The 23837-nt window shown below is 40.3% G+C and overlaps 1 protein-coding gene across 1 annotated transcript in view; it reads left to right on the forward strand.

Annotated features, from left to right (window-relative positions):
• Window positions 1-23837, forward strand: part of CRPPA (CDP-L-ribitol pyrophosphorylase A) — a 229007-nt gene that overhangs the window by 110203 nt on the left and 94967 nt on the right. Inside the window, exon 9 of the mRNA XM_031940697.1 lies at window positions 2987-3118. Coding sequence (XP_031796557.1) covers window positions 2987-3118 — 132 coding nt within the window. The remainder of the gene's footprint in view (window positions 1-2986; window positions 3119-23837) is intronic.

Genomic DNA, 23837 nt, shown 5'->3' on the forward strand with positions numbered 1-23837 from the left:
AGAGAAGAGAGAGAGAAGAGACAGAGAGAGACAGACAGGCAGATAGACAGACATAGAGAGAGACAGAGAGAGAGAAAAGAGAAGAGAGAGAGAAGAGACAGAGAGAGACAGACAGGCAGATAGACACATAGAGAGAGACAGAGAGAGAGAGAAATATTGAGATTCCAATTTCTCTGCTAATTTTCCTTTTCTCTTTTTCATAAGAACCTTTCCCACTCCTGCGTTAGAAGAATTGTGTTTCTAATACTGAGAAAAGCCCTCAAGGCCCTTTGAACTTCCCCCTTTGTACCCCAGCTCCAGGACTTCAGAGCCTCTTCATTGAATGTCTCCTACATGCTGAAAGCTGATTGAGAGATTTTGGATGACTTTCTAAAATCCTTTCCCAATCCCTCTTAATTGTAATATCTACTCTTTTATTAATTTCCTATTTATCCTGTGGACAGCTAGGTGGCAAAATGGATAGAATATAGGGCCTGAAGTCAGGAAGGCTTATCTTCCTGAATTCAAATCTGACCTCAGACACTTATTAATTATGGGATTCTGGGCAAATCATTTAGCCCTGTCTACCTAAGTTTTCTCATTGGTAAAGTGAGCTGGAGAAGGAAATGGGAGACAACTCCAGTACCTCTGCCAGGAAAATCCCTACTGGGGTCAAAGAGAGTTGGACTGAAAAATTACTGAGCAATAGTAGCCTATTCTATGTATAGCTTGATTATATGTATGTTTGCTTGTAATACCTTGTACTTTATTTGTTTGCTTGTAGTACCTCCTTTTAGAGTGTGAGCTCCTTGAGGGTAGGCACTGTCTTTTGTATCTTTTTGTATTCTCCACCATAAAAAGCTAAAACCCCAGTAGCCCATAGGAGCCACTTAGTAAATGTTTATTGATTGACTTTATTGCTTCATCTTCATTTTCCCCGTCAGCTCATGCAACATGTGAGTACTGGGTGGGTTTTAGAAGCTCATATATTAGCAACAAAATGCCTTCCCAGGTATCAGGGAGAACATCTGTTAAAAATGAAAATAATAAAACTGGGGTTGAAGCATTTCCATCAAATTCTGATTGAATATTATCTCAGGGCCCTTATCTTTTTTAAAAATTAACTTTCCTTTTTCTTTTTCCTTCTCCAAAGAACTTCTTCAGTTCTGAACATGGGGAGATACTCACTGAGGAGGCTTTGATAATGCTGGAGCTGAAGGGTGTGGTGGCAGTGGGGTCTAAGGGTTTTAAGGGGCTTTTACCCAAACCTTTTATTTTAGAAATGAAGAAACTGAGACTGAGAGAATGTGTGACATACTTAGAGCAACTGAAAAGCAAACTGTGTTCTGGCAAAATACAAGAGCCTAGAAAAACAAAACTTGGAATTAACCACTTACGAATTTGATTAGTATTTTAAAAACTCTCGTATGCTTGTCATGCTAGGAAGGATATGAAAACAAGTTTCTCTGAAGGTGCTTTACATTGGTAACATAGGACTGTGGCCCTGATCCCTTAGCTTGATGATGTCAGAGACAGAAGTACCTTTGGATCCTGCCTCTGACCTGTCAAGATGGTGGGACCCTGGGTGCTGTCCTGGCAGTCCCGACACTTCTCAGAGTGCGTCAAGTTCAGTATCTATCCCCATTTCTGCTTCCAACTACTAGTGCCTCCCCTCCCAGTACCTTAGGTTTGAGTCTCTGGAAGCCAGAGACTGTTTTTGCTTGTCTTTGGAGAGCCCATCTTTTGCACAAGATTTAGTGCAGTGTCTGGCAAGTAGTAGGTACTTACTAAATGCTTACTGGCTGGTAGATGTGTTACACATATCTGTTACACTGTAACAGTGGAATTTTCCCACTCTAGCTCTCGTTCATTTATTTTAATATTTTAAAAGTTTTATTGATTATTTTTAATGCTTCATCCAATTCTTTGATGGATGAGTTCAAATCTGACCTCAGACACTTATTAGTTATATGATTCTGAGCAAATCATTTAGCCCAGTTTTCTCATCTGTAAAGTGAGCTGGAGAAGGAAATGACATACTACTCCAGTATCTCTGCCAGGAAAATCCCCATTGAGGGGGGATTGGACTGAAGAGAAGTGTACTGAAAACCAGTATTGACTTTAATCAATGAATTCTCAAGCATTTATTAAATGCTTACTGTGTACTAATCCTGGGAATATAGAAACAAAAGGGAAGTTACACTATTCCAGGGAGACACCATAAGTGTATACATAGTAAAGACAAAATAAATACAAAGTAGTTTTGTGCTGCTACTTGAGGGAAGACTGGTACTTAAGTTTGCATTTCTCTTCTTGGTAGAGGGATGGTGGACTGCAGCTGGAACAGGAGATACTCTTGCCTTAAGTGGTCAATGTGTTTGTTAGTTTGTTCTGTGTCACAAAGAGTTCCCTTGGAAGTGGAGGAAGAGTCAGTGAGAAATAAACATCAGTAAAGTATTTGTTAAAGTTGGAAAGTTGCAGATGATCATAAATAGGCCGCAGCCCATTAGTATTTGTGCCTAGCGTGAGAAGAGTGCCATAAAAGATGATGTAGGCTTCCTTTGACCAGAAAGGCAAGTGGGCCGGTCATGAAGAGACACCAGAAGGATGGCCTGAGTCAGAACAGAACCTCTGGTCGTCTGATCGTTTCTTCTGATGGTGGCCCACCCTGTAGATCCCTTAATATCAAACTGTCTCCTGGAAAGAAGACAGATCACAAACCCCTAAGATATCTTTGGCTGGACTGGTTTGGAGCTTAGGCAATCAGCATCACACCTCCTTGTTCCTCTTGATTTTCAAGCAGAACCATCGGCCATGTGGTAACACTTGAATGGCCCGAATCATCTGGCAGACGTTAATACACACTCATGAAAATGATTTGCAATATCCCACTTTTCCCCTGTGGCTTGAACAACTTTTAATTTTTCAATTTTTGAGATGTGAAACTTGAAAACTCTGCCTTTTATGATTTGGTTCCCTGACTATTTTGTCTTATATTATTTGACAGGTGTATTTTCTGGATTCCCAAAATGTGTCATTGAGTGAAAAAATGAAAGAAGTGATGGAAATGAAGGATTTTGCAAAGGAAGTAAAAAAGCAAAATGTTTTCTTCTATGGTGTTCTCATCCACTTTCCACAGGTATGTGGCTTCTCTCCTCTATCTTTGGAAGATTAATGGTTAGGATTCTTAAAGAATATGAGATTGAAATGACATTTAAACATTTTTGGCCGTAACTTGACTTGTCTGCTCATGTTTTACTTTCAGGAAAGTCTCTTGTCTAGAGGCCAAAAAATGTCATTGTTTTGATTAGGACAGGAAAAAAAAACACAAAATGAATAAATACTCAAAATATGCACATATGAATAGGAGAGCATATATTCTTCCAAGCCAGTTTAGGAATGTTGACAGATTGACCTCTCCTACACGTAATGTTAAATGTACTGATAATTGAGCTTGAGTTGTTCCCTTCCCACACTACCTCTGAATCCCTTCTTCCTTCTTTTGGTATTGTTCCACCATTAATCGATGCTTGGTATTTAAGCAACAAAAGGATGGAAAATAGGCCCAGGAACAAAGCACCTCCGTGCCTCCAGAAGGAGCCAATGAGTTTGTTGGAGTCAGAGGGAGTTACTATTGTAGGCTCTTTGTACTGGGGAAAGCTGTCTCCAGTAAAGCATCTGGAGAACCTGCCCTGTTTGTCCAAGCAGAGGATGGCTTTGCTCCCAGTGCGTTTGTATCATTATTTGTTCTTCAGGAAGCTTGATGGTTTCCTAAAGGCAATGGGGAGTCAGGCAAGTGAAGTATCCCACTGGCCTTTGGATAAAAGAGATTTGGGGTAAACAATTTGGAGAATGGCAGGTGTTTGTGGCTGATGAATCGTAGCTGTTGTTGGTCATAAACTATTTTAAGGACCTCTTCAAAATGAGAGTGGTCGTTCTTTTTTGAACATGGGTAATTGAAATAGACTTCATGTTTTCTAACTAGGCTGAAGCATTTTTTTTTCCTTTTCCTTTCCTTTTTCTTTTTAGCCCTTTTCAATTTTTTTAGTTTCTTTTTACTCACAGAAGATAATAAAATTTTAGGTTGTCTGTTAATATGATTATCCCACTTTGCTTCTGTGTGTTCAAGACCATGTGCAATTTTAAAAAAAGGAGATGACAGTAGATAAAAGGCAAGTCTTTAGAAAGCAGCAGGGAGTTTGTGTGGGTGTTCATTGTGTCTTAAAGAAGAGAAAAAGACAATCTTTGAATCTAGGAGGAGGATTAAAACTGACTTGTTTAATTCCCCAGGGTGAACTGACTCCTCCTAGGAAAATCAGCAGCCCCTTTTCCCCTGGGGACCTTACATGTTCATGTTAAGTCTGAATGAGTTTTAAAGGGGTATTGTACACCAAATATTTCTTGAGTATGATACTCTTACCACTGAGGCAAATCTGAGAACAATTATAGATGTGTAGAACACGAGCTGGAAGAATCACTGAAATTGGTCGCTTCGTCATGACTTTTCTCTGAGGAGGATGATGGTCTTGGCTGTAGTATCCCATAAAATAAGGAAAATGCCAAATAGCCCTTCACCCTGGGGAGCCCCCTTCTGCTCCCTGTTTCCATGGTAATGGTAGCAGGTGGTACAAAAGCTGGTAGTGGGTGCTAAATAGTTGAGAAAGTATGAAATGATTTAATTATATTTTGCTTTATATGAAATTGATTTATATTCAAATGATTTATTCTTAACTTAATATTAAAAAGCAATACAACCAATTAAGATTGCTTTGCAAGTATTTTTTAAATAAGTGAATTTCCATGCTCAAAATATCATATTTTTTCATTCTCTTCCTTTCTTTCCACCAAAGATTCTTGGAATGTTTCAGTTCATTTCTTCTTCTTCCTGTGGAGTCATACTTGTCATATACTGGTTTTTCTGGTTCTTCCCCCTCCCTTGGCTTTTTTGCTAATATAGAAAGATCTCTTTCTATATTTCTTGTTTATTGATATTAATGCCATCGTCCACAGCCATTATTTCATGGTTCTGCATTCAGGTTGTTTGCCCAATGGCATCTTGTATTCTTTCTACTTTTTAATCATTTGCTAATCCAAAACTTTGTTGAACATGTGTCTTTTCCCTTCTCCTGTGACTTCTTCAAAGATAACTGTAGTTTGGACCCAGGTTGTTCTTATGAAGATTTTGCAGAAATGGAAAAGAAGGATTAGGGAGAAGCAGTTAGTGATTTTATTGATGGCACTTTTCTCTGCCCTAATAGTAGCATCCAAAACTCCCCCCTCCCCCCAATTCCACAAGCACTTGATATTTTCCAGATGCCTGATCATAATTCCAGTGGTAGAAGGGACTTTAAAGGCCATCTAATCCACACACACCCTTTTTTAGAGGTGGGTCCTGGAAAGGAAAATGATCTGCCTATTCTCACATAGAGATTAGCCATGGCATCCAGAGCTGGTACCTTTCCTGTGGTTCCATCCATCAATACCAGTGTGATTCAATTTTGTTCACTCTGGCAAACAACTGCAGATATTCTTGGACTAGTCTATCTGTTTTCCTTTGTTTTCTTTAATGTCCTTAGCACTTTTTCATATAGTGCATATTGAATTGTAATGTTGGAATGGAAAATGTGGTAATTTTACCATCAACGAGGAAGACAACCATTCTATATTTTGGCATATCCTTCCCTTCAGTGTTCTTCCTTCTCCTTTCAGCTGCATCCTGACCAAACTTAATTGAGTCACTTACTAGCTATTGTGTATATCTGTTCTTCTGTTCCACCATTTCAATCAGTCAACAGTCATTTATTTAGTACCTGTTGCATACCAGACACCAAACTAAACCATGGAGATACAAAGAAAAGGCCAAAAATATCCCTAGCTAGAAGGAACTCACATTTTAATGGGACAGAAAACATGAACATAGCTAGGGACATACAAAAGTACATGGCAGCCTAATGTGGAGATAGCCAAGGGATGATATAGAAGCCTAGATTTGGATAAGATCAGGCTAAACCTGGCTTGTGGTTTACCCTCATGCTGGAGTTGGGTCCAGTTTTCTGGTGTTGGGGAGAGAGGATGAAGGAGATACCCTAAGTGGAGATGACATGAAGTAAAAGGTTGGATAGATATTATGAAGGAGCCTGTGTTGCATTAATGTGAGTATATAGTATCGAAACAGGCTTTGAGACTTTCAAGCTTTCCTCAAAGCTCTTTCTCCCCCAACGTTTTACCTTTTTTGTTTACTCAGCCTCAAACTTAGCCATCCTTCCAACTCAAGAAGATATTATTTACTTAGATTTAACCTATCAGCGAGCATTTATTAAAGGTCCACCATATGTCATTGGAAATTCACTATGCAGGAGCCATTAGAGAGAGAGAGAGAGAGAGAGAGAGAGAGAGAGAGAGAGAGAGAGAGAGAGATTTCTAAGCTGCCAAGTTGGAAAGGAGATTCCAACATGTACTGGTAGAGAGAGTTTCCTAATGATGGACTCTAGGTTTCTCATGGAAGGACCATCTCTGTGAAGGCAAAGAGACTCATGATCAGGTTTTCTACAGGGTGACTATATTTATCTTGACAACTCTCCAAGACTGACTGTAAAGTCACTGCTGAATGACTTTGGTTAAGGGATATCCACGTCTGTGGACTCACTGAGGCTTGGGGGTTTTGGAGGAGATTAGTCATGAGTATCCATGTCATTACTAAGAAAGAACTTCAAAAGATGAAAAATGTGAAAGAAACTCTAAAATTTAATTATACAAAAAGGCAAATATCAACAGATAACATTTGGAAACCATTTGGACATTGTTATATTAGTCATTTGGACTCATTGATTTCTGATAGAGCCAAACATGAATGAAACTTGGCATCTGAGGATCTGGATAGAAAATCAAGTCTGTCATCTTTATCAGAGGCACTTGGCATGAAACAGATTAAAATATAATTTCAACAAGATAAATAAAACCCCCATAAAACATAGATAACTTTGTATTTTTAAATTAAGTTGATATGCGGCTTATGGGAATCCATGTGCACGGATTAGTGAGCAATCATTTCTATTTGAGCCATGTGATTAGAAGTCACTCACTCTGTCTCTTTGGTCTCAATTTCCCCATCTTTAAATGGGAAAATTATTTTAGGTGGCCTTCTAAGAATCCTCATCATTGTAGTTTTGAGTTTCTTTGTTTTGCTCTTTTTATTTATTGTGCTGGGCCCTAGAAGGTGCTCAGTAAATGATGTTTGATTCATTGTTCAGTTAGATGATGAGTTTAGTCTGGATTTGACAAGGAGGAAGAATTTGGGCTGGAAGACAATCATGAAGTACTTCCAACTTGCTCCTGACAGCAGATCCAGCTTTTCTACTTCTATTATCTTTTTTAAATTATAATTTTTTATTGACATGGGTAATTTTTCAACATTGTCCCTTGCACTCACTTCTGTTCCAACTTTTCCCTTCCCTCCCTCCACCCCCTCCCCTAGATGGCAGGCCTGCTTCTATTAATTTTTAATGATTCTTTATTGTAGTGAAACGTGGAACACCCAAATTTTGACCCTTTGAAGAGTCACAATTATAGGTAACCCAGAGGTGACCAGAAGTATATGGCAGGTCAGACTAAAGAAAAAGCTGCAGCATCTTATTAGTCACTTACTACTTCATGAAATCATGTGAAAGGTATTAATGATTAGAGAGGGAGGTGGGCCATTGAGGATGGAGAGCCTCTAGCTTTCCTAACACATCCTTAAAAGATCGGGAAGAAGAATGAGAGAGAATTTATGAGAACTGACTTGCAAAAGTATCACACAGGAGGAGAAAGCTTGGCTGGATTGCAGGCTACACCCTTGAAGGGGAATCCACTTGACTTATAAATACATCACTGTTTTGAAATATGGAATGATGAGAGGAAACACATAGAGGAAGTAGAACAAGTTGATTTTGTGTCACTCTTGATAAGAATGATAACAGCTGATTTTGGCTAATAATCTCTCCTATGTCTTTGATCAGATGAAAGGGTTGCCCTCTGCTGCCTAAATCACACCAATCTTGTGTATTTAAGGTGATGTCCAATACTTTTAGAGGTCTCTAAGTAGTTAAAACTTTTTCTCAAGGAATTCAGAGACAAGTATGGAAAACAATGAATTAGGACTACCAGAGAGATGCCCTAAGGAGCGCTTGCCTTCTGTGCCAGCATCTGGATGGTGGAGAGAAAAAAAAGATGCCTCCATCTTGGATGGAGGATCGCATAGTTTGTTCTGGGTCATCTAGATATCGTCATTCTCCCAGTGGGAGAACATGTGAGTGTTTTCTCTCAAAAGAGCCGAACACAGATGAAGTCCATCAACAATCTTAGTAATGAGCTTAGACTGGGCAAGTCTCATTTTTGTGATTGTTGTGATGTGGAGTGAGCTTGGCTGATTTACTAAACACACAATTCTTTCCTTGGCACAGAGGACCCTGTGGCATTCACATAAAACATCCCAAACTGAGTCTGTTTACCAAAACCCCTAGGACCTTATTCATATCAATCATGATTTTTGATGTGGAAATGATTAGAAGAACCAAATATTTTTCACTTTCAAAATCATTTGTTTGTTATTGTGAATTAGTCATTTCTTATACACACTTGGGAAAAGTATGAAGGTCAACAGAGATAAGGCTTGTGAAAATAACTTTTTCAGACTGGTAGAAAATCGGGATCTGTTTCATTTTTATTTTTGATCAGGATTGAAAGATCCCTTTCCCTTTTCTTGCCTTTCCCCTTCTACCTCCTGTCTTTTCTAGAGCATGGATTCAAATGAGACATCTCACAATGTTGTAATATCAGTCTGTCTTTGAGATCTTTCAATAAAACTATTTTTTACCCCCTCTACTAAGAAAGAATAGTAATTATTATGTTCGCCTTACCATCTGGATCATTGATTGGCAAAGGAGAGCCAGTTTTTCTAAGGAAATATAATGCTGTATAGAAACAAGATGGCACCTAGACTCTGTGACATATATTGCCTTGGCCACGTAGAAGGCCTGGCTAGGGAGGATGACAAGAGAATGGAGGCTCCAACTTCAAAACTCAGATTATTATTTATTTTTAATTGACATCTGGCAAATCTACGTGAAACACATTAATTTAGTTTATGCTGATCTTTCCTGGTTATTCATTTTATTGGTGAGAGAGAAGAAATCTAGACTCATATTTGATCTTAGCACCCCTCTCTGGTTTCCAGACAGCTCCTAGCTTCACCCTTCCACCCCCACCCTTCTTCTTTCCTCCAGGTTCCTTCAGCCAGCTGTTCAGCTGCTAATTTCCATACAAAAATATTCCTGTTCCCTTAACTATGTGTGCCTCCTCCTTGAAATTACTATGTATTCATGCATATGCACTTAAATACAGGTAAACACACACTTTTCTACCCATGTATAGATACATGTATGCAGACATACATGTGTGTTTATGCATGTGTATTTTCTCTCCCCATAGGACGTAAGCCTCTTGAGGGCAGGGATAGTTTCATTTTGTTTTTGTATATCCAGTGCTTAGTCCAATTATTGTTGTGTAGTCATTTCAGTTGTGTTCAACTCTTTATGACCTTTTTTGGGGGGAGCATTTTCTTGGCAGAAATATGGAGTGATTTAAGTATTTCCTTTTTCAGCTCATTTCACAGATGAGTAAACTAAGGCAGTTAAGTGACTTGTCCAGGGTCACACACCTAAGAAGTGTCTATGACTTCATTTGAACTCAGTTCTTCCTGACTCCAGACCCTGAGCTCTATCCACTGTGCCCAGCTTAGCTTAGTAGCATGCACATAATGGAGACTTATAAGTGTAAAAGATAAAAATGGAAGATTTTTAAATCCAAATTTTCTTAGAATAAGAGAGAAAGAAGAGAGAGACACACACAGAGACAGAAAGGGAGAGAGAGAGAGAAACACAAACAGGGACTGAACAGAGAGAGGCAGAAAGAAAGAGACAGAGACAGAACAGAGAGAGGCAGAAAGAAAGAGAGAGTCACAGAGAGAGTGAGAGACAGAAAGACAGACAGACAGAATGAGAGACAGACAGACAGAGCCAGATTGAAACACACAGAGATGGAGAGACAGAAAGAGAAAGGGAAAGACAAAGAGAGAGGGAGGGACTGAGGCAGAGACAGAAAAACACACAGAAACAGAGACAGAAAGATACACAGAGACAGAGACAAAGAGATTGAGAGGGAAGCACACACACAGACACAGACAGAGAAGGAAAGAGATACAGAGAGAGATAGGGTGGGGAGAGAAAAGGGGTAGGGAGAAAGGGAGAGAGATATATCTTTGCACATTTGATAGCACAGCTAGAATTCTCCTATATTGGGATTTCTTAGACATGACCCCAAATTGAAGGCAGATAAAACTTGAAAACAAACAAACAAAAAATAAAGTTTGTCTCAATCAGTTCCACTGGGAATCCCCTCTAGGTTTCTGACAGAGGACAGTCACCTTGAAGTAAGCTTTTTAAAAAGTCTCCCTTGCGCATCAGGAATTTGCAATTAATTCCCGACATGTCAGTTTGTATGGAGAAAACAGTGAGCTTGCCTGGCTTCTCATGGTTCCCATTCGATGGGTTGCAAGGACTTTGCTTATTCAGGCTTTGGGCTTCCTGTCCCAGAATGCACAGTGCCACTTCTCAGCTCGGGCTGGAGGAAGGAAGCCTGGGTGGTTGAGCACCTTCTGAGAGTATGCTGGAAAAGCCCGGTCAGGGACACATGGCTGTTTTACAGAGATGAGCGGGGCTCCTACCCATGATGCCGCATGCTGCCACATGCCGGAATCACAGAGTTCAGACGGCCCTAATACCATATAACCTTTGCAGCTGGAGGACTATATCCTCCTCTGCCGCAGGCCTTTCTATGGTGTCCCCTGTTCTGAATGTATGAGGGGGTTCAGACCTCTGTCTTTTATTTTAAAAAGTCACCCTGCTACAGCTCTCTGACCATCTATTTATGGCTTTCAGATGGAGGGATGAACAAAAACCTCCTAGCAGAAACCTGCCTTCCAGGACGTTTACAATTTTTTTCATTGTTAAAGGACTTGTGGATTAATCAGATGACTCCTATATGCCCCACAGTGTTCAGTGCCTACTATGTATCCCATAGTGTGCTCAGTGCCTACTGTTTCCCACAGTGTGCTCAGTGCCTACTGTGTGCCAGACACTGTGCTCGGTGCCTACTGTGTGTCCCACAGTGTGCTCCTTGCCTACTATGTGTCCTACAGTGTGCTCAGTGCCTACTGTGTGTCCCACAGTGTGCTCCTTGCCTACTGTGTGTCCCCAGTGTGCTCCTTGCCTACTATGTGTCCCACAGTGTGCTCAGTGCCTACTGTGTGCCAGACTCTGTGCTAAGGGCTTAGTAGACATTTTCTCCTTTGATCCTCATAGCAATCGTAGGGAAGGTGTGGAAGGTAGAAAGTCCCTTCTTCCTAACCCCACCACCCGCCCTCCTGCCCGCTCTCTTCTCACACTCTTGCTTTTCTTTGCTGAAACAGAGAGTTGGATTTTTTAAGGGATTTTGACTCAAGTGCCATCCACCCACTTCCTTCTAAGGTAAATGTAATCGGCTTCTTCCGATTTTTCCTGATGATTCACTTGCTTTGGACTCATCCTTTTCTTTCTGAAGTCTGAGGGGCGGGGGTGAGTTTTTCTAGACGTGCTAGTGTTTGGTTTAATTGGACTGATTTTTCCTCTTTCCTTAATCCCTTTGTTAAACTCCTGACTTCAGATTTAGTACTTTTTTTGTGGCAATTAAGGGATTTGGATACTTGGAGGGTGGTCTCCTTCTTATTTGGGGAAGCTTTCCATTATCACAGAGAAAACCTCTGACAGTCTCTCTTTAATATCTATCTATATCTATCTCTATATTCATAAAGAAAAAAGATCATCTCAAGAGAAGTTTTTTTTTTCAAATAAATACAGCTCCAAGTTCTTAGATTAGTTTATAGAGATACAAATTGTATTTTCTTTGAATAGAAGAATGATAAAAAAAAATACATCCTTAGTCCATTTTGCTCAGAATAAAGGTACCCCCTCTTTAGGAACCAATCAATGTGTTTGAATCTTGGTGAAAATGGGAGCCTGGCTTTCAGATGGACCAGAGCCATTTAGAGTGACTTAGACTTTGTTTTCAAGGTGTCTTCCTTCATCCTGTGCCCAGAAGCAAGACTTTTGAATCTCTCAATGCTTAGGAAGCTCTCTGACCAGAAGGGGAGGATTTATATTGATAGAGGACATTTTTCATCAGGAGCTGGCTATCCTAATGAAATCACAGGCCCAGATCCTGTCCCCATTTATTTAATTTTTCAAAATATCACTATTGATATCATTTATAATGACATCATCTAATTTCTGTATTTCCCTCTCTTCTTTATTATATATATATTTTATATTTTTGGCTGAGGCAATTAGAGTTAAGTGACTTGCCCAGGGTCACACAGCTAGCAAGTATTAAGTGTCTGATCCAAATTTGAACTGAGGTCCTTCTGAATTCAGGGCTGGTGCTCTATCTACTGTGCCACCTAGATGACCTCTTTAATATTTTTTTTTCCTATATATATTTTTTTAAAGAACATATACATGGGTAATTTTTTACAACATTGTCTCTTGCACTCACTTCTATTCCAACATTTCCCTTCCTTCCATCTACCATCTCCCCTAGATGGCAGGCAGTCTTATACATGTTAAACATGTTAAAGTATATCTTAAATACAATATATGTGTACATATTTATACAGTTCTCTTGTTACACAGGAAGAATTGGATTCAGAAGGTAAAAATCACTTGGGAAGAAAAACAAAAATGCAAGCAGTCCACATGCATTTCCCACTGTTCTTTCTCTGGGTGCAGCTGGTTTTGCTCATCATTGATCAATTGGAACTTAATTGGATCCTCTCATTGCCAAAGAGAGCCACTTCCATCAGAATTGATCCTCATATAGTATTGTTGTTAAAGTGTATAATGATCTCCTGGTCCCCTTTAATATTTTTTTAAAGAAAAAAAAGAAGAAAAAGTAGAAAAAGCAATCAATATATTGAAGAAGTTTGGTCTGTGCTTATGGATTTCTACAGGAAGGTAGTGATGGTAGCTAGGGAGGTGGGAGTTCACGTCTTCTCTCTTTTTTTAGTCCATGCTGATTCTCTGAGACTCAAGAGCATTTCTCTCGGCTGCTTCGGGATGATGGTGCTTTCCATTTGCATTGTTGTAGCCGGTGCATTTGTTTTTTATTTTGTTTCATTATTTTATTTTCATTGGCCTGGCTTTGGTGACTTTTATGCTGACTGCCTCCGTTCATGCAGTTCTTCCCCCCTTTTCTGGATTCATCACATTCATTGTTTCTTACAGCAAGCCACGATCCAGTACGTTCCCTGTCCTCCAAAACCAACTGAGAGCACCATTTAGAGAGACCCCTCACCCAGCTGACTGGTTTTCAGTCATGATGATTCAATGATCAATAACTAAAGGACAGGAGAATTGGGCTATATGTTACAGAGAGAGAGCTAGAAAGGACCCTCGAGGCCTTTGAATCACTAAAGTTCCTCATTTTTCAGATGAAGAAGCAGAGCTAGAATGACTTATTCTTGTGTCTGAAGTAGGATTTGAACTCAGATTTTTCTGAGGCAAAATTTGGAAGAAGGGAATATTGATACTGGTGAAATCATCACTGAAACATTGAAGTTCACTTACTATCAACTAGGGTAGTAAAATAAAATAACATAATTAGCCTGTCTCGCTACTGAAGTTGTAGGTGATTTCTTCGAAATTACCTTCCTTTGGTCTGGGTTTTTCTTTACTTTTTTTGTTTTAAATTTATTGTTCTCCTCATTAGACTATGGTTTCCTTAGCAGGTAGCGCCATGTTTGTATTCCCAGGGCTTGGCCCCTTGTCTAGCACAGAAAAGGTGCAACTTGTTGCCTTGAGTGCAGAGAAGTGAAGTGAATGAAATCTGTCTTGTTAGCCATCTGGGGCCTTTGCCACTGAGCCACAGGCCTGAGCTGCATTTGCCGTAGAGGAAGAAGCATTGGTTTTCTTGTGCCTGTGGTGGATTGACTTTGTCCTGCTCACAGTACAAAGCACTGCAATAACTTCGCTTTTTATTCCCTCTGGAGCCAAATGGTTTTAGTTTTCAAAGGCCCGAATTTTTATCATAGACTGGGTTTTGAGAACTACAAGATGGAGTCTTTGAGGTGGGGCAGGACCTAGGAGTGTGGGGGGGGGGTTCTCAGGAAGAAGGAATGGGGAGAGTGAGTGAATGGGGGATATTTTTTGATGAATGTTTTCTGTTTATTTCAACAACTATTGATTTTTATACTGAATTTGATTTAATCCAATTCTAATTTCTGAACACGCTCTCTGCAGGAGGTAGGGCCTCAGCCCAGTGAGAGACAATCTCATTTAAGTCTGAGCTCATTTCAATTTCTAAATATTTTCCTCTGATCTGACCAAATTGATTTCACTAGACATTGAGGAGATGCATTCTGTGTGCCAGGAATCTCCAGATGAAATAAGATTCGGGCCTTGTTGTCAGGGAATCAAATTTAGTCAGGCATCAGGATAATTCACTGTATTACAATTTACCAAGAGGTAGGGCCCTGTATCATAGCTCACATCACCCCCAAGCCAACAGCCCATAGTGTTGGAAGCATTTTTATGTTGGTGATGTTCTTTCCAAAATCACTAAAAAATGTCCTCCCCAATGGCCTTCCTCTAGTGGCAGTGTAGTAGGCTTGCTTGTCACCATGAAACAGAATGATGGGACCGGATGGTTGGAGATGCTGAGGAATTGGACCCAGCTTTGAGGCTCTCACCAATCATCTGGCCTTATGGCTCTAAGGAATGTTTAGGAGAGAGCGGGGAGAGGCTACAAAAAGGACTAATTTGCCTTGTTTAGGATCAGTTCCTATTAATTAGAGTTATACAGAAAAGAAGTGGGCTTCCTCCAACAGGGCATTGTTGAAATACAAACGAGCAAGATGACTTGACCAGAGTTACTCGGACAGAGCCACAATTTCAATCGGATCCTGTGGTTCCGGGTCACCCTGATCTTTTGTCTTCTTGTTAATTATGTGTTAACATAATTCTTGGGAAGTGTGGGCTGGGCTAGGTGAATTGGAGTTCTATTCTAGCTTTAATTTCTCTGAAAAAGCTTGGAGTAAGCGTGACTTTTGGCAGCATAGCAACCTTTGCAGTTAGCAGTGGAGGGATCATGCTTCGGGGCCCTAATTTTTGTATAATTCCTGCTTAGGGCTTTTGGATGCTGAAATATTTTAAATTAATTTTGCTCTGCCTCTTCGACTTCTGCCTTTAAGACCAGGAGCTTCCTTCGGGCTCAGCTCGAGGGCCTTTGGTTTTTCTGATCCCTATTAATCTGCTGTTTTCAGATTACTTTGGATCTTTGCCTCCCACCCAGCCCCCAATTTCTGTCCTCAAGGAGCTTAATATTCTATTGAGAAAAATGATGTCCATATATCCATACACAGATAAATAAACATAAAATCAATCAAGAAGTGTTTCTTAAGTGCCTCTTATGTGTGGCCATGGGGAGCACTGAGCATGGTCCCAGGCTGTGGTAAGACAAAGATAGAAATAAAATGAAACTTTATTCAAAGGGGATTCAGAGTAACTTCTGGGGTATAGGGAAGTCATGGGCCAATTGCACGGGGGAAATCAAGGCAAGTTTCTTTTCTTTTCTTTTTTTTTTTTTAATAATTTTTTATTGCCAGAACCCATGCCAGGGTAATTTTTTACAACATTATCCCTTGCACTCACTTCTGTTCTGATTTTTCCCCTCCCTCACTCCACCCCCTCCCCCAGATGGCAAGCAGTCCTATACATGTTAAATAGGTTATAGTAGATCTTGGATACAATATATGTGTGCAGTTCTCTTGTTGCTCAGGGAGAATTGGATTTAGAAGGTATAAATACCCCAGGAAAAAGAACAAAAATGCAAGCAGTTTACATTAATTTCCTAGTGTTCGTTCTTTGGGTGTAGCTGCTCCTGCGGGACAAGTTTCATGGAGAAATTAGAAGGAAGCAAGGGTGTTAAGAGATAGCGATAAGGAGAAAGGGCATTCTAGGAATGAGTCTCAGAGACTTGGCATTGTCCTATGTGAAACTGCATTTTACCTTTTATAATGGAGTCCAGTGTCTCACCTCTAGTTCATCCATGGATCTCTCAGATCCCAAGACATTCATGCTTGTTTTGAGCAAAGACCTGGCTTAAGCAGAAAGTCACGGGGTAGCCATGGGCTCTCAATGCTGCTGGGTCCCTTAGAATATTGGGGCGCATATGAGTGATATATTACTGGTCATAGAACTTTGGATTTAGATTGCAGCATATGTTAGGTTTTCAGCTTCCTGACCCCATTTGGGATTTTCTTGGTAAAAATACTGGAGTACCATTTCCTTCTCCAGCTCATTTTGCAGATGAGAAAACTGATAAACAGGATGAAGGAACTTATCTAAGATCGCAGAATTAATAAGTATCTGAGGCTGGATTTGAGTCCTCCTGACTCCAGACCAGGTATTCCATCCAATATGATGCTCCCTAGCTGTCCTATAGAATATAGCTTTTAATCTCTGTGTCTAGAGATTATAATCTCTCTATATAATCAAGGTATATAGATTATAATCTCTATAATTTATATTCTTCATATAATATAAATAACATATAATATATAGTTTATCAAGTCATATAAGATTATAGATTTAGAATTGTAAGACACCCTCAACACTCTAGTTTTACAGATGAGGAAACTGAAATACAAATAAGCAAGATGACTTGACCAGGGGTTACTCTGGCAGAGCCACAGTTTCAGTCAAATCCTTTGGCTCCAGATCACCATGATCTTGTGTCTTCTTGTTAATTATGTGTTAACATTTTCTCTCTCTCTTGATGATGCTTTGCATTCGTTCTAGCATTTTAGGTCTTGTAGAAAAATGCTAATAGATGGGAAACTGGACCCTTCTGGAAAGATAGTTGAAGAGAATATGTGGCAATGTTCTCACCTAATGATCCAACATTGAGTGTCTCCAGATGTTACTTTTAAGATCATCAGCTGCACCGTTATGATACCTCCTTAATAGACAGACAGCTGAGCTAGGATGTGGAGATCTGCTAAGTGGGCTGCCCTTTGGGAGCTTGGTGAGCCTGTGGATTTGTCATTATCCACTTAAAATGAGCTGGAGGGAAAAATATTTGGTAACCCTTGAGGTTCTCACCAATGACTAATATTGCGGGAAGGGTCAGGATGTGGCTCTGTTTGTTTTCCTCTTGCACCTGCCTGGATTTAGCAACTGGAGCAGGAGCAGAAGAATCTAGTCATATTCCTTATGTTTTTCTTTTTTGTTTTGTTTTGTTTTTAATGTATCGGCTTTAATTGGCCATTTTGATTTTCACTATCACTTGTTAATCAGCCTCATGAAAGGACCACACATTTGGCCAGAACTGTTTCTTGGGTAGGGAAATTGCCCTTGCCTTTGAGTCCAGCCCTTAATTGGGCTATTGTGCTGCTTGAATGTAATACCCCCATCATTGCCCAGACACACACATGCAAACACACACACACTTAGTTTTACAAGACACATGTGCAAACAACACACACACATGCAAACATCATTGACTTGGTCTCTTTAGAAAGAGTCTGTGTGCTTTCTCAGTGCTTTGGATAAAGGGGAAATGTGAAAGAGTGACTGAGGGCCTAGGCTCAAATCCTCATTATGGAAGGGAAACACCAATTAGGGAAAACGAGCAAATTGCAAAAATATGTCTTGAGTAATTCTATGTGATGGTTTTTAACGAGCTAGGAAATAAACATAGAATTGGAACAGCTTATTAAAACAAAGAGAAGATATATAAAATATGAATTGTTTCATCTTTAAATCTGTTAGCAGTTATCCTGAGATTTTGAGAGTAATGATTTTTCATCACATGCAGTTCTGTTATATATTAATAAATATAAAATGTAATGCCCTCTGTACAAGGACAGAAACGTATAATCTTATATTCTCCTTTGGAATAATTTGTACAAAGATGAATTCATTGCTTTTTGTCTTAAATTGAAGTTAACATGTTAATCACTAAGTTGAATGGGGAGAGGAAATGTTTTGAAAAATCTTATTGAGTAAAGTAATTGCGATGTGGTACAATGGGTAGAGACTTGGAACTGGCACCAGGGTTTCTTCTGGGTTCTCCTCTTCTAGCTGGGCTTACTTCAGGGATGTTTATTTGTTAGTAGATGGCGGTGGAGGGCCATTCCAGCTTTCACTCATTTCCTAAGTGCCCATCACTTAGAGAATGGATGAACAATTGATGATACATGAATGGATTGCAATATTGTTGATCTACACAAAATGACTTGGAGGAGGATGGTTTCAGAGAAACCTGAGAAGACGTATGAACTGATTCCATGTGATGTTAGCAGAGCCGGGAGAACAGCTGACACCATGACAGCCTTGCAAAAATTAATAATTTTGAAGTTCTTTAAAACTTTGATCAGGGTAGTGATAAGCTCTGATTTCAGAGAACCAATGTGCTGAAGACCTTGCTGTTTAGCATTTACTGACCAAGGGAGGGGAGAAGTGAGCAAGAAGAGGCTTTGCTTGACTCTTTTTGTTAGAAGGAATTTTAGGTTTTTCTTCCAATGCAGGGGGGCGGGGGAAAAGGGGAGAAATCAATGCTTGCTGGCTGAGAAAATTAATTAAAACTATTAGCTATGCCATTGTGGACAAATCTCTTATTCTCATTTAGTCACTCTTTTTACAGTTTATTGGGTAATGCATGAAAAACTATTTATTAAACAAATATTGGGTGTTCAGCTCTAGGGGATGCAGATATTTGCCTCCATCTCCAAGAATCTTACAACCCAATTCACATTGAATTGTCCAAGAAAGAAAACGGCCAAGCGGGCTGGGGGGTCATTGATTCAGTGGGTTGATCCCTGAATTGATAAACATTTATTAAATGCCTACTGTGTTTTAGGTATAGTACTAAGTATTGATCCAAAGGGAAGTTAATTGGTGTATCCTTTCTAGAAATAATGGTGATGTTTGTTGCATTGTTCTGATTGTGGGGTCTGACCTAGTGATCTAGGGCTGGTGAGATATGGAGGACTATAGAGGACTAGTTGATTTTGCCCTAAGTTACTAATCAAGGTACCTTAACTTCGAGCCTTTTAAAAACCTAATGGATTCAGGAACTACTCTGAGTAGAGAAGGGCACACCCTAGGCAACAGGGAGAGCTGGGCTTGCTGGGATGTAAAGCATTGTCTCAGGAAGGCTATTCCTTTTTCAGGCTCATTTTACATTATTCTTGCTGCTCCTCTTCATCTTCCCCCTTTTCTTCCTCTTCCTCTTCTCTCTCCTCCTTCTCTTCTCCCTTCCTTTTCTTCTTCTTCTTTCTCTTTTTTTCCTTTTCCTCCTCTCCTTTATTCTTTTCCTCTTCTTGTTCCCTTTCCTCTTCTTTTTCCTCCTTTTCTTCCTCCTCTTCTTCTTCTTCCTTTCCTCTCTGCTTCTTCATTTCATTAACATCTCCATAGTCTGTTGAGGTTGTAAAGACCTTTAAATCCATGTGTTCATTCTGATTTGTTCCTTACAACAATTCTATGAGATAGGTTTTATTATCCCTTTTAACGGATGAGGAAAATACATTTGCTTTTCTTGTGCTCAAGGAAGCCAAGGCAGCTTTCAATGGAGCCCTTTTTCCTTCCTTGGTCTTATTGGTGTGTAAGAGATTCCAGTTTCTCCTAAAGCTTGGACCTTGGGTCCAAGAAGGAAGAATGACATTCTTTTTTCTCTCTTAAAATAATAATATAACATTTATTGAGTTTGGGGAGATTTGGTTTCGACCTTATGCACATTATCTCATTGAGTTGCACAACTGCCCTGGGAGTTGGGGCTATCATTTTCCACATTTAAGAGATGAAAAACTGTGGGTTCAAGAGAGTTTAAATGCCTTGCCCAGGGAGACACAGTTAAGTAGTGTCCAAGGTAAGATTTGCACTCGTCTCCCTGAATTCAAGTCTGGCACTTGTTCCCTGTGCCATGTGATGGCTCTACCATAGTAATGGTCAGGTCATTCAGCATTATAGGAACTACTGCCCCGGAGTCTTCTGGATTTTACCTTTCTTTCCCTCATACCCCCTTCCCCTTATCTCTCTTTGCCCTTTATTTCCTACATTTACTTGCATTCTTTGACCTTCATTTGATAAACCGGGAGATCCTTAATTCCTTGTACATTGTTTGTTGTGTAGATTATTCATATGATCTCTCTACATTTCTATCTTCTTGCATATTGTGTAATCCGGGTATGTGATGGGTAATTGTCCCTGCTGCCTGTGATTTCCCCTCTGGTCCCCCAGGACGCTGAGTGTTGCCATTGGACCTCACTGGGTGTGACATCATGGAAGCCCATGGTCCTTTGATCTCCTTGCACCCCATGGCCCCATGTCCCGAGCCTCAGTGCCCTGCAGTGAGGGCGCAGGCAGCAAGGCGTGGCCAGGTCACTTCTGTCTGCCTCGGTCTCTGGTGAATATGAGCGTTCTTCTCCTTCCTAATTGGAACAATCCCCCGGCAGCGGCTCGAGCCAAGGAGAGAACTCTGTTTAGTTCTTTCAGACAGAAAAATCCGTGGGAAATTCTATGTTGATAACTTGGAGATTTTGAGACAAACTGGAAATTGCACAAAATCCAGATTGGATTGTGAGTGAGGATGTGTGTGTGTGTGTGTGTGTGTGTGTGTGTGTGTGTGTAGTTGTGTGGCTCCTTTTATTTCAGAATTGCCTCCTCCCCTTTTGTTGGTTTGGGACAGATAGAATGGTCCCTGTTTTCCTGGACCTGCTTTCCTGTAGTGTCCATGACCATAGTGTTTCTACCCTGTGAGCAAGCAGTGTTGGGGATGTTGGCTGAGAATCTGGATGATCCATGTTCAGGTCTTGCCCTCAGGATGCTTACTTCCAGTTTGGGAGGATAACGTACACGCAATCAGTGTGGAGATCCAGAAATTTGTTTCGGTCTGGTCACTGAATTTCTCAGGACCTCAGCAAATTCTGGATCTCCACACTGATTGCATTCGAGTTATCCTTCCAGTATCCTGAGGGCAAGGGCTTTTTCCCTTCAGTCTTTGTATCCTCAGTGTTTGGCATACAGCAGGTGCTAAATTCATGCTGATTGATTGATAAGATGGTCATCTGCATTGGCTCAGAGTTGAAACATAAAACCACTTTTCCATTCTGAGCTCACTTTTTGTCAAAGCTCTGTGGAGCATTTTTTCCTCCAGAGATTTGAAAAAAATTCAAAGATTTTTATCATAAACCCACAAACTGTTTTCTTTCTGTTTATTTTGTATTTTGAAACTTAGTCAATTTTGAGTAAAAAATGTAAATAAAATCTCTAAGATAGGTAAGGATAAGTCAACCATATATATACAAATATAAAGAGTATTTATTAAGTGCTTGCTGTATGTTTTCTTGTACACTTTGATGGCACAGTCACTGGAGTGTGGGTCCTGGAGTCAGGAAGAGCTGAATTCAAATCCAGCTTCAGACATTTATCAGCTGTGTGACCCCAGGTAAATCACTTCACCTCAGCCTCGGTTTCCCCAAATAAGGCAATGAATAGCACTAACTGTTCAGGGTTGCTGTGAAGATCAAGTGAGATCCGATTTGTAAAGTGCTCAGCACAGTGTCTGGTATATAGTAGATGCTTAATAAATATTTGTTTCCCTCTTTCCTATAAAACTTTAAAGTTGCCTCTGGACTTAGGATCCATGCAGCCAAACAGGTCTCCAGGGACCGATTCTTTTGTTATAGGTGCTGGGCTACACTCCAGCATTTTCTGATTCTAGTTTGGGGCCATTGCGTGTAACAGAGGTTCAGTAATTCCGTGGGGGAGCCTAACCATGTGGTCCCCTGTTGTGTTCCCTTCTTGGCTAGGTCAGGATAGATCTCAGCAGTGTGACTGTTCCTTCCAAGGGTCTGTGACTTCTCACCATGTGTGATTCCAGATTGTGCTTTTCCTAAAGTCTTTAGCCATCATCTTGAAGATCTTTAACCAGGGCTGTTCTGGGACCCTTTCTCTGACCTTCCTCCCTTTTGATTTAAGGCGGGCCCCCCTTCTTTGCTTTGTCTGTGGCAATCTCTCCTTTTTTTCCCTCCACTTTTGTTGTTAGTTCTCTTGGTAACCTCCTGCAACTTGCTTACATCCTGGGTGGGATCCAGGATCTCTTCACTGACCTTGGGATCACCTGCAAACTTGGATTTTTTGTAAATCCAAAGTTCCAAGAGCTGCTGTTCCAAGAGCTGTCATCAAAGAAAAATGGTAAATTTCTGTATCCGTTAGTAACTTAGGATGTTTCTGCCCATCTCTTCAGATTCAATCTGGAATCAATTGTCCATTGGCAGTGCCTTAGCATGACTAGTATACTTAGGAATGAATTCAGTGGGCTGACCGTCCAGCTGTACACCCTCGTCTGTACGGTGAACACCCGGGCTCAGTTTGACTTGGTCCGGTGTGTATGATGAGGCTGATTTCTCATGAGTCATTTGGATCTCATCGTGGAAGAGTATCGGTCAGATGCTGGGGTCTGGTTGACTAGAGCTAGAGGGCAGAGATAGGATCTAGAGGATCTAGAGCTGTGATTTTATTGAAACTGGACACTTTGTGAGGAAACACCTTTGGCCAAAGCAAAGTGGTACTTTCTCTTCAACTTAGCAAGTTGCTTAGAGTCCTGAGGTTAAGTGACTTGCCCAGTGATACACAATCATTGATTTATCAGAGACTTAAATTCTTATTTCCCTGTGTTCAAAGTCAGATCTTGGTCCATTAACCAGTAGCCTTGTGAATTGGCAAATATACATACTTCAATTCTGAGATAGGGAAGGTTACTTGATTTTGAGTTTTCATGTCCATACATATATGTTTTTTAATACACATTTGTATCAGGGATACCCAAAAGTGAACTTGGGCTTGATTTCTCTAGTATTTGTTCTTGGTTATTTGGTTAGCACATGATCCTAGTGAACAAATGTATCTTCATGAGAATCCATCTTCCATCAGTATAGAACCTTCTGCCTGGAATTAGAATTTCAAGCAAGATTAAGTGTTTTCTTGAGTAACATTGATCTCTATTGTTTAAGATTCTTCTTGTTCTCCTAGTAGCGATACATATGGGCTGCTTGGTCCCTTCTGAGTTATGTGACCTTGTCAGATTACTTCTTCCTCTAAAAAAGAGGAATAATAACAGCATCTACCTCCTTCTTATGTGAAAAGTTGTAGAATATGAGAAGTTGTAGAAAGTCCTTTACCAAATGTCAAGTGCTATAAAGAACATGGAGTGCTGGGATCTGAATGGTCCAGATGACTCCATTTGCCATCAGCAACTGTGCTTAGGGCCAAATCCCGGAACACACCCTGTCTCCTGCTGGACTTTCCCCACTCTCCACTTTATAATTTCCTTTGGCATCGTGTCTTTCCCCCATTAGATTATAAATTCCTTGAGGGCAGGCACTGTGTCTGTTTTTCATATTCTTAGCACCAGCACTTAGCACAGCGCCTGGCACACGATCGGTGTTTAAATAAATGTCCACTGAATTGAGGTTAATTGAATTGAAATGATAGCAGGTCTTGGAATTATTCCCCTTTGAAGAAGGAAGGAATTAATGAAGCTCAGTGCTATACCCCAGAAGGGGAAAATGGGCCTCTTGAGTCAAGGCTTGGGTTTTGTGTTTGACAGATGAGGTACATGGCTGCAGGTGTTCATTTATTTCATAACCAGCTTTCCCTCTCTTTGCCCTCCAGCTTATTTTCAAACTCACAATAGAATTCTCATACTTGAGGTGTGCCTCTTCTATC

Source organism: Sarcophilus harrisii, chromosome 5 (genome assembly GCF_902635505.1).
Source record: "Sarcophilus harrisii chromosome 5, mSarHar1.11, whole genome shotgun sequence".
NCBI lineage: Eukaryota > Metazoa > Chordata > Mammalia > Dasyuromorphia > Dasyuridae > Sarcophilus > Sarcophilus harrisii.